The sequence below is a fragment of the Sprattus sprattus genome (assembly GCF_963457725.1).
Source record: "Sprattus sprattus genome assembly, chromosome: 9".
Taxonomy (NCBI): Eukaryota; Metazoa; Chordata; class Actinopteri; order Clupeiformes; family Clupeidae; genus Sprattus; species Sprattus sprattus.
In genome coordinates this window covers 3,988,513-4,001,012 of record NC_137928.1, presented here as the reverse complement: position 1 = coordinate 4,001,012, position 12,500 = coordinate 3,988,513, and the positions used below count along the sequence as shown (strand labels likewise).

The 12,500-nt window shown below is 48.2% G+C and overlaps 1 protein-coding gene across 1 annotated transcript in view; it reads right to left on the bottom strand.

Moving 5' to 3' along the window:
- atm (ATM serine/threonine kinase) overlaps positions 1-12,500 on the bottom strand; it is a gene marked incomplete at its 3' end in the record, with an annotated part of 56,533 nt that overhangs the window by 8,094 nt on the left and 35,939 nt on the right. Inside the window, 14 exon segments of the mRNA XM_080844549.1 lie at positions 409-491; positions 1,039-1,177; positions 1,962-2,105; positions 3,694-3,822; positions 4,362-4,569; positions 5,504-5,721; positions 6,470-6,589; positions 7,058-7,228; positions 7,843-8,077; positions 8,599-8,718; positions 9,017-9,121; positions 11,089-11,237; positions 11,436-11,538; positions 11,947-12,035. Of these exon segments, the coding sequence (XP_080700675.1) occupies positions 409-491; positions 1,039-1,177; positions 1,962-2,105; positions 3,694-3,822; positions 4,362-4,569; positions 5,504-5,721; positions 6,470-6,589; positions 7,058-7,228; positions 7,843-8,077; positions 8,599-8,718; positions 9,017-9,121; positions 11,089-11,237; positions 11,436-11,538; positions 11,947-12,035 (2,013 nt within the window).

The following is a 12,500-nucleotide window of genomic DNA, read 5'->3' as shown; positions in this document are numbered from 1 at the left end:
TAAGCTCACTGAAGGCAATGACTCTAGCTAGTGTCCACAAGCTAACCTATTCTTGATGCAGAGCTACATGGAAACTAAGGGGATTGCAGCCTTTTACTTTGAAGACAATGACTTGAGCTAGTGTCCACAGGCTAACAACAAAGCCATCTTTTCTCACTGAAGTCAATGACTGGAGCTAGTGTCCACAAGCTAGCACCTGGACTAGGCTCAGTGAAGGCAATGACTGGAGCTAGTGTCCCTAGGCTAACACCAGAGCCATCTCTTGGATTAAGCTCACTGAAGTCAATGACTGGAGCTAGCTTCCACAGGCTAACACCAGAGCCATCTCTTCTCACTGAAGGCAATGACTAGAGCTAGTTTTCACAGGCTAACACCAGAGCCATCATTTGGATTAAGCTCACTGTTTACCTTGATCTCCATTGTGGGGATGGTGACCTCATCCAGGTCCTTGATCTTAGTGAGGGGTTGGGTGGTGGGGATGGGGATGGCCTCTGTCAGACACAACACAGACATGTCAAACATGCAGCAGAGCAATGGGACCTAACACCAAACAATTAACATAATAATAATTCATTTAATTTGTAGTGCACTCTACATTCAAACAGAATCTCAGAGTGCTACATAGTTAAAAACAGCCACACACACATAGTTAAAAACAACACCACACAGACACATCATACAACATGCAGCAGAGTAAGTTAAATTTACACAATAACACAGAAATGTAACAACACCTCCTACAAACTGACCTACAGCAAGGTCATTATTTGTTTTGCATTGCTTTGTATACACTCTATTCATATATACATCTGTTTCCATACTGTGTTCTGTATTACTTATGTTAGGCGCATACCTACAGTACTTGACAATAAATCTGTTTCTGATTCTGATTTCTGATTCTGATTACACAAAAACAGATTTAGTATTTTTATTACAGACAAAATACAGAATCTATCTAACCTGTCAACCATAAGACACATTAAAGTCAGCCAGCCAATCCACCACGGGTGCAGTACACAGATATGTACTCTGACTCACTCTTGTCATTCTTGAAGCGGTTGACATCCATGTATGCCAGGGTGATGTAGGCATCGCACAGGGTCTCCATGCCTCGCACCATAGCGCCCCGCTGCCTACGGATCTTATCCAAGATGTTCTTCGCCACCTTCGACCGTTCCTGTCATCATCATCATCATCATCATCACAACCATAGTCATTGTCATCACACTCTCCATCATCGTCATTGTCATTGTTATCATCATAGTAGTCATTCTCATTATCTTCAGTACTATTATTAACATCATCCTCCTCATAACTGTCATCACGACCATTACCACAAATATGTAATCTAAAACTCTTCTACAACTCATCATCATGATCTACATGATTATAAAGTTCTGTAATTCTGAATCTGGGTAAAGTAATTCACATTGGTGCCTGTCCGCCAAGGATCTGTATTTCCACTGGGATCGGTATTAAAACCGGAAGTGAATTCTTAATTCCGTTTAATGTATGCATTTGTAATTTGCTGCAGTATGTGGTGTACTGAATTCCTAGAATAAATAGAGGTCCGAGCATAGAGGTGTGTGAGGTGGGGGAAGCAGGCCTACCAGGTCGAGGGGGGAGGTGTGTGAGGTGTGTAAGGTGTGTGAGGTGTGTGAGGTTTGTGAGGTGACTGAGGTGTGTGAGGTGTGTAAGGTTTGTGAGGTGTGTGTGGTGAGTGAGGTGTGTGTGGTGAGTGAGGTGTGTGAGGTTTGTGAGGTGTGTGATGTGTGTGAGGTGTGTGAGGTGTGTGTGTGGTGTGTGTGGTGAGTGAGGTGTGTATGGTGTGAGGTGTGTGTGGTCTGTGAGGTGTGTGATGTGTGTGAGGTGTGTGTGTGGTGTGTGTGTGTGAGGTGTGTGTGAGGTGTGTGTGGTGTGTGTGGTGTGTGAGGTGTGTGTGGTGAGTGAAGCAGGCCTACCAGGTCGAGGGGGGAGGACTGGCGCTTGGCGCCCCCCTTGGAGAGCAGGTTGCGTGAGAAGTTGTCGTCCTTGTTGGCGTTGACCAGGGCGAGGATGATGAAGAGCGTGTGGTGGGGGTGCTCCAGCGACGCCCGGTAGATCAGCTGAGGAGAGACGACAGGCATCGGAGCGTTAGACGCCAACAAACACACACAACCTTCACGTCAGGGAGCGTTAGACACCAACACACACACACACACACACACACACACATGGATGGACTGAAGGCATATTCTAGTGGACTCTATTCATAGGATGCATTACTGGTCCTTCTAGTGTCCTTGGGACAGGCATGTGACCTCATTGAGGACCGTATGGAAGCATGTGACCTCATTGAGGACCGTATGGAAGCCCACGTCCTTTAAGAATCATGTGACCTCGTTGAGGACCGTATGGAAGCCTGTGACCTCATTGAGGACCGTATGGAAGCCCACGTCCTTTAAGAATCATGTGACTTCGTTGAGGACCGTATGGAAGCCTGTGACCTCATTGAGGACCGTATGGAAGCCCACGTCCTTTAAGAATCATGTGACTTCGTTGAGGACCGTATGGAAGCCTGTGACCTCATTGAGGACCGTATGGAAGCCCACGTCCTTTAAGAATCATGTGACTTCGTTGAGGACCGTATGGAAGCCTGTGACCTCATTGAGGACCGTATGGAAGCCCACGTCCTTTAAGAATCATGTGACTTCGTTGAGGACCGTATGGAAGCCTGTGACCTCATTGAGGACCGTATGGAAGCCCACGTCCTTTAAGAATCATGTGACTTCGTTGAGGACCGTATGGAAGCCTGTGACCTCATTGAGGACCGTATGGAAGCCCACGTCCTTTAAGAATCATGTGACTTCGTTGAGGACCGTATGGAAGCCTGTGACCTCATTGAGGACCGTATGGAAGCCCACGTCCTTTAAGAATCATGTGACTTCGTTGAGGACCGTATGGAAGCCTGTGACCTCATTGAGGACCGTATGGAAGCCCACGTCCTTTAAGAATCATGTGACTTCGTTGAGGACCGTATGGAAGCCTGTGACCTCATTGAGGACCGTATGGAAGCCCACGTCCTTTAAGAATCATGTGACTTCGTTGAGGACCGTATGGAAGCCTGTGACCTCATTGAGGACCGTATGGAAGCCCACGTCCTTTAAGAATCATGTGACTTCGTTGAGGACCATATGGAAGCCTGTGACCTCATTGAGGACCGTATGGAAGCCCACGTCCTTTAAGAATCATGTGACTTCGTTGAGGACCGTATGGAAGCCTGTGACCTCATTGAGGACCGTATGGAAGCCCACGTCCTTTAAGAATCATGTGACTTCGTTGAGGACCATATGGAAGCCTGTGACCTCATTGAGGACCGTATGGAAGCCCACGTCCTTTAAGAATCATGTGACTTCGTTGAGGACCGTATGGAAGCCTGTGACCTCATTGAGGAGAGAGTCACGTTACCTTGTTGAGGACCGTATGGAAGGAGGAGAGAGTAACGTTACCTTGTTGAGGACCGTATGGAAGGAGGAGAGAGTCACGTTACCTTGTTGAGGACCGTATGGAAGGAGGAGAGAGTCACGTTACCTTGTTGAGGACCGTATGGAAGGAGGAGAGAGTCACGTTACCTTGTTGAGGACCGTATGGAAGGAGGAGAGAGTCACGTTACCTTGTTGAGGACCGTATGGAAGGAGGAGAGAGTCACGTTACCTTGTTGAGGACCGTATGGAAGCCCACATCCTCTCCGGAGAGTCCACCTGAGATCTTACTGCCCATGCGAGCGGCCAGCTGGTACATGAGGGGCAGGAACTTGTAAGAGGGGATCTTAGTCACACCCTTCTGAAAGAGGCAAACACCAGAAGACCCAGAGAGTTTACATAATACAATAAACATACAATAAAACATAATCTCAATCAGAATACAAAAACAGAAATGTGCAATTTCTTGAGAGGGCATTCTAAATTGTCATTATTCAAGTGCAATAATGTTTTTCACATTAAAATGGTTGTCATATATGTACAGTACTGGTCAAAGGTTTGAACACATCTTTAATTTCTTTGAGAAGTTTTTTCTTTACTTTTATTATTTTCTACATTGTAGATTAATAGTGAAGACATTTAAACTACGAAAGAACACATATGGAATGATGTTCTTAACAAAAAAGTGTCATCTACCATTCAGAAAATAATAAAAGTAAAGAAAAAACTTCTCAAAGAAATTAAAGATTACTGTAGTACTGTATATCTCTCTAAAAGTTGTAAACAAATTCACAACAAAAGCAAAATGTGAATCACACGTGGTGCTGCCTCCAATAATGCCAATCCGTTTTAGCGCCCTCTCCCACTCAGGCATGCTGGGAAGTGTAGTTTTTGGCCCACCTCCATGACGTCGTTGACACTCTTGGTGTCTGCGTTCTCCAGCCAGAGTGAGGCGAGCCTGAAGATCCAGGTGTCGTGTTCCTGGCCCAGTTCCAGGCAGCGGATGTAGTTCTCTACGGCGTTGAGCAGGAACCGGTGCCGGTCCGAACGCAGGCTCTCAAGAGCACGCACGTCCAGCTCCAGCTCTCTCTGCACCTTCACTGTGTACCTGAACACACACACACACACACAGCGATGACCTTTAACCTCAAAGAACCTCAAAGATGCTGTCTGCAATGTAATAGATGTTTGCAGTATACAGGTGCATCTCAATAAATTGGAATATCATCAAAAAGTTGATTCATTTCAGTAATTCTATTCAAAAAGTGAAACTTGTGTATTATATAGATTCATTACACACAGACTGATATATTTCAAGTGATTATTTCAATTTAATAGTGTTTGCAGTATACATACACAACTATTAGATATTTTCTGATTGGTTAAAAGTTTTAAAACAGTTGAAGTTTTAGTTTCTGATTATATACCATGAAATCATCAGAGACCTTTGCTTTGGTCTTCTACATAAACGGCAATATCTGATTGCAAGGCCACCTAGCTCAGGTGTTTCAGTATTGTCTGCAGCAACTGTGTTAATACATGACCAGAATTGAGCACCGAACACATGAGTTAATTAGAGAATAATACCTTGAGGTGACTATTCAATTTTGTTCTTTCAATTATAAATATGTACCCACAGAATCAGTATAGTGCAGCATTAAAGCAGCAATACGGAGTTTTGTTCCAAAACTAGTAAGCTAACTACCTTAAAGGCTTGCAAACACCACCAACAACTCAGCTGACACTGAGGGAACCTTGCCAACACACTAACTGGTGTCTTTTTACAGTTTAGCTGGAAATGTCATCCGTGTGAAAGCTTTTCTTCCATTTTTGCAGGATATACCAGCCCGGTACACAGAACTACATAGGGCATATTCTGGATGGCTAGTAGGGAAGACACAGGTGTTTATCTGTCCTTCACATGACCATATACTATCAAAATGAATTTGAGAATGGTACCGAAACTAGTTTCTTATAAAACCTCATCTCAAAAAGTGCCAAATTGTTGCAAACCCCATCCTGTCGGCCATGTTGGATCGCACCTGTTGTTGGTGACCTTCCTCTCCCTCATGAGCTCCACCTCCTCCCTGGCCTTCTCCAGCAGCGCCTGCTTGTTCTCGAACTCGGACGACTTCATGTAGTTGTCGATGCTCTGGCACTGGGCGTCTGAGAAGCGGGCCAGAGAGAGGAAGGCCTGGGTCTTCTGGCTCTGCAGTCTGGGGTCAGAGGCACCCGCGTGGCCCTTGATCACCTCCACGGCCTACAGATGCATACATACACAACACAGCTTAACACATACACAACCCAACCACATACACACACAACACAGCTTAACACATACACAACCCAACCACATACACACACAACACAGCTTAACACATACACAACCCAACCACATACACACACAACACAGCTTAACACATACACAACCCAACCACATACACACACAACACAGCCTAACACATACACAACCCAACCACATACACACACAACACAGCTTAACACATACACAACCCAACCACATACACACACAACACAGCTTAACACATACACAACCCAACCACATACACACACAACACAGCTTAACACATACACAACCCAACCACATACACACACAACACAGCTTAACACATACACAACCCAACCACATACACACACAACACAGCTTAACACATACACAACCTAACCACATACACACACAACACAGCTTAACACATACACGACACAACCACGGCCTACATGCACACATACGTACATACATAACACATACCCAACCACGGCCAGCATGCATACACAACACAGCTTAACACGTTCACGGCCCAACCACATACACAACACAGCTTACAACACGGCCTACATGCATACACAGCACAACACAACTTAACACATACATGACCCAACCACAGTGTAGTGTGTGCTGGACTGTGTGTGTGTGTGTGTGTTGGGTGTGTGTTGCGGTCAGGGCTTGTGAGTGTGTGTGTGTGTGTGTGTGTGGTGTGTGTCCTCACCTTCTCCAGGTACTGCTCCAGGATGACCCCAGGGCTCTCCAGACACGTCTCCCCCAGCCAGGTCCCACACAGCCTCAGACTCTCACTGTACACTGGAGCCAGAGCTGGGTTCATGTCCACCTGCAACACACACACATGGATACACACATCACACACACACACACACACACAAGGATACACACGTCACACACACACACATGGATACACACATCATACACACACACACAGACACACATCATACACACACACACACACAAGGATACACACATCACACACACACACACACACACACACATCATACACACACAGGATACACACATCATACACACACACAAGGATACACACATCATACACACACACAAGGATACACACATGGATACACACATGGATACACACACACGTCATACACATACACACACACACACACACACAAGGATACACAAACACACACAAGGATACACACATCACACACACACACACACACACACACACACACACACACACACACACACACACACACACACACACACACACACACACACACACACACACACACACACACACACACACACACACACACGTTCTCACCTGCTCCTCCAGGCTGCCAATCATCTGCTTGAGGCGGCTCAAGGCCAGCCCCTGCTCCTTCTTCTCCCAGAACACCTGCGCCTCCTCCAGCTGCCACGACGTTGCCGTGACGACCCCTCCCGAGCTGGCGTCACTGTGCTGCTTCATCTGGAACACCGCCCTCTCGGCCAGCTGGGACACGGGGCATCAGGGGGCATTAGGGGGGCAGTAGAGGTCAGAAACAGTAGGTCACTACTCGTGCCCAAAGCTTTTCTTACTTCCTCTCTGTCTGTCTCTGTGTGTGTGTATGCCTGCATGTTTACGTGCATGTGTTAGAGTGTGTGAGTGTGTGTGTGTGTGTTGTATCACTGCCTCACCTATGTGTTCCCTACGCCCCGTGCGTATGCATATATGTGTGTGTGTGTGTGTGTGTGTGTGTGTGTGTTTGAGTGTGTGTGTGTGTGTGTGTGTATATGTGTGTGTGTGGGTGTGTGTGTGTGGGTGTTTGAGTGTGTGTGTGTGTGTGTGTGTGGGTGTTTGAGTGTGTGTGTGTGTGTGTGTGTGTGGGTGTTTGAGTGTGTGTGTGTGTGTGTGTGTGCGTATGAGTGTGTGTGTGTGTATCACTCCCTCACCTGTGTGTTCCCTGCGCCCCGCGCTAGCCTGCACAGCTCCATGAGGTGTGTGTGTGTGTGTGTGTGTGTGTGTGTGTATCACTCCCTCACCTGTGTGTTCCCTGCGCCCCGCGCTAGCCTGCACAGCTCCATGAGGTGTGTGTGTGTGTGTGTGTGTGTGTATCACTCCCTCACCTGTGTGTTCCCTGCGCCCCGCGCCAGCCTGCACAGCTCCATGAGGTGTGTGCAGTAGGAGGCCCTGAGGAGGCCCCTGTGCTGCGCCTCCTGCTCCCGGGCCAGCAGCACCTCCTGCAGGGAGGAGCGCAGCGCCAGGATGGGCTCCACCAGGCTGAACTCCGTGTCCAGCAGCAGCTCTGAGTGCTGGCGCCACCTGCTGTTCACCTCCAGGAATGCAGGCTCACTCAGAGGCCTGGAGAGAACACACGCAAGGCGAAGAGGTTTTATAGTAATGCTTCGACACAAATATTTACACTTTAATAACATTTAATATGTGATAAAAAAAACAACATTCACATGAAGATTTGTTTTTCTGTTTTAAAGCAGTTCACTTTTATCTGCGCATTCGTTAAGCACTTTGAATTATTGCAAGGTGTGTAAACTGTGCTTTATAAATGAACTTGTCTTGCCTACATGCATGACCTATGACACTAACATATTTACTCCATTGATGGAGTGTATTACTGTTAATACCGTGTGTGTGTTTGTGTGTGTGTGTGTTTTACTGTTAATGCTCTTGGGGTGTGTGAGGATGAAATGGGTTGCAACATAAATAATTGCTGGATAACTTGAGATACCTGGAGAAGAGCTGCTTGATGCTCTGTGTGTGTGTGTGTGTGTGTGTATGGATAACTTGAGAGGATACCTGGAGAAGAGCTGTTTGATGCTGTGTGTGTGTGTGTGTGTGTGTGTGTGTATAACTTGAGAGGCTACCTTGAGAAGAGCTGTTTGATGCTGTCCAGCTCGCTGATCCTCTGGAGGTTACACAGGGAGGGGTAGAGGGAGGAGACGGCCTCCAGACTGCCCTTACACAGCTCCTCAACCTCACCCACCCTGGGTACACACACACACACACACACACACACACACACACAAACAAACAACACACACACACCATTAAATAAACAGATGTTTTCAGTCGCAACATGCTAATGCTTAATGAGGAGATCAAATATAAAAAAATGCACACAGATACATTCATACATGTAGCTTTCCTCAGAAAGGTCTGGGAGATGATGTCTTCTCCTCACCTGGCTCCCTTGAGGGTTTGGACACACACACACACACACACACACAAACACACACACACACACACACACACACAGCGATCGAGATGATGTGTCCTCCTCACCTGGCTCCCTTGAGGGTTTGCTCAAAGAAGCAGATCTCCTGATCCCTCAGAGCCTGCAGGGCCGTGAACACACACTCATTAAAGCCAGGACTCAGCTTCTCATCCCTGAGGGAGACACACACACACAGAACACACACTCATTAAAGCAAGGACTCAGCTTCTCATCCCTGGAGGAGACACACACACACAGAACACACACACACACTCATTAAAGCAAGGACTCAGCTTCTCATCCCTGGAGGAGACACACACACACAGAACACACACACACACTCATTAAAGCCAGGACTCAGCTTCTCATCCCTGGAGGAGACACACACACACAGAACACACACTCATTAAAGCCAGGACTCAGCTTCTCATCCCTGGAGGAGACACACACACACAGAACACACACACACACTCATTAAAGCAAGGACTCAGCTTCTCATCCCTGGAGGAGACACACACACACAGAACACACACACACACTCATTAAAGCCAGGACTCAGCTTCTCATCCCTGGAGGAGACACACACACACAGAACACACACTCATTAAAGCCAGGACTCAGCTTCTCATCCCTGAGGGAGACACACACACACAGAACACACACTCACACTCATTAAAGCCAGGACTCAGCTTCTCATCCCTGAGGAAGACACACACACACAGAACACACACTCATTAAAGCCAGGACTCAGCTTCTCATCCCTGAGGGAGACACACACACACAGAACACACACTCATTAAAGCCAGGACTCAGCTTCTCATCCCTGAGGGAGACACACACACACAGAACACACACTCACACTCATTAAAGCCAGGACTCAGCTTCTCATCCCTGAGGAAGACACACACACACAGAACACACACTCATTAAAGCCAGGACTCAGCTTCTCATCCCTGAGGGAGACACACACACACAGAACACACACTCATTAAAGCCAGGACTCAGCGTCTCATCCCTGAGGAAGACACACACACACAGAACACACACTCATTAAAGCCAGGACTCAGCTTCTCATCCCTGAGGGAGACACACACACACAGAACACACACTCATTAAAGCCAGGACTCAGCTTCTCATCCCTGAGGAAGACACACACACACAGAACACACACTCATTAAAGCCAGGACTCAGCTTCTCATCCCTGAGGAAGACACACACACACACACACACTCATTAAAGCCAGGACTCAGCTTCTCATCCCTGAAGGACATACACACACAGAACACACACACACACACACACTCATTAAAGCCAGGACTCAGCTTCTCATCCCTGAAGGACACACACAGACAGAACACACACACACACACACACTCATTAAAGCCAGGACTCAGCTTCTCATCCCTGAAGGACACACACACACAGAACACACACACACTCATTAAAGCCAGGACTCAGCTTCTCATCCCTGAAGGAGACACACACACACAGAACACACACTCATTAAAGCCAGGACTCAGCTTCTCATCCCTGAGGGAGACACACACAGAACACAAATACATCAGTCACTTCCGGAACACACACCTCAACACACACCTCAACTCAAATACATCAGTCACTGCCAGAACACACACCTCAACACACACCTCAACACACACATCCACACAAACACATCAGTCACTGACAGAACACACACCTCAACACACACCTCAACTCAAACACATCAGTCACTGCCGGAACACACACCTCAACACACACCTCAACACAAACACATCAGTACAGAACCTCCGAACCCCAGCTAGGCGGCCTGGAGGACAGAGGGTTGGACCTCCATGTACAGATGTCCCCTCACCTGTCGGGCAGGGCGTCCCTGCCTGTCCCCACCCCACCTCTGGTCTCACCTGTCGGGCAGGGCGTTCCTTCCTGTCCCCACCCCGCCTCTGGTCTCACCTGTCGGGCAGGGCGTTGTTACCTGTCCCCACCCCGCCTCTGGTCTCACCTGTCGGGCAGGGCGTCCCTACCTGTCCCCACCCCGCCTCTGGGCTCACCTGTCGGGCAGGGCGTCCCTACCTGTCCCCACCCCGCATCTGGGCTCTGTGTGTGTGTCATGTATGTGTGTGTGTGTGTGTGTGTGTCTCACCTGTCGGGCAGGGCGTCGTCCCACATGGTACTCCTCCAGGCGGCCTGGAACCTGAGCTCCCGTAGCTCCGCCCCCCCCTCCACCGCCTCCGCGTCCAGACCCCGCAGGTAGGTACTCAAGATGCTGCTCAGGCCAAAGTGCTGCAGGCCCTGAGACACACACACACACACACACACACACACACACACACAGGTAGGTGCTCAAGATGCTGATCCTGTGAACAGTAATCATCACACTAACATGACTTGCAAACTGTGTGTCTGTCAGGTGGATGCACACACACACACACACACACACACACACACACACGTGCAGCAAGAGTGAGATGTGCGCATCACTGGACTCACCACTACAATCCCAACCAGGCGCGTGACCTCTGGCAGGTTGGTGTGAAGGTCATAAGAGGTCAGGGCTCGCCCCCACAGGGCCTCATGTTCATACGTCCTGATCCTGCAGACAGGAACAGGAAAATAGGGTCACTCCAACAGTCGGTTCATTCTTTAGCCTTCACACACACACACACACACACACACACACACACACACACACACACACACACACACACACACACACACACACACACACACACACACACACACACACACACACACACACACACACACACACACACACACACACACACACACACACACACACACGCTTTTCGCTTAACCCCAGTGGTGCAGGGGGTAGAGGACTCGTTTAGTAAGTGTATGGGCTCTCTGTGTTGAGAGTGAGGGAGAGGGAGATAGAGAGCAGGAAAGAGGGAGAGAGAGAGAGAGAGGGAGGGAGGGATGGAGGGAGAGATAGAGAGAGGGAGAGAGATGGAGGGAGCGATAGAGAGAGGGAGGGATGTACCTGGTCAGAGGGCTGATGATCTTTCCTCCTCCACACCCGTAGAGGCTGTCTGGTTCCCCGATGCTCCTGTACACCTCTATCAGAAGCTCCTGAGGGGCATGAGTGTGTAAGTGTGTTTAGTGTGAGTCTGTGTGTGAGTCTAGCACTATGTGTGTGTGTCTGTGTGTGTGTACACCTGTACACCTCGATCAGAAGCTCCTGAGGGGCATGAACACATGGCAGCTGGGGTATGGGTGTATGAGCTACACCACGGTTCACAATCTGTTCACTTTAACAGCCGCATCATCTCTTCTATTCCTGAACATCAACCGGCTGACTTGGACTCTTTTCTTAGTCATTTAGCGTCTTCAGACACTTCCATGTAAAGCATCATTAAAATAATCTCTTTTAAGTAAAACACATGTTTGCTTGAGAAAAAGCGTGCGTGTGAGTGTGCGTGTGCGTGTATGTGTGTGTGTGTGTGTGTGTGTGTGTGTGTGTACCTGCAGACTGATGCCTGTATCCTCCACACATTCTCCCTCACGCTACTGATGTGTGTGTGTGTGTGTGTGTGT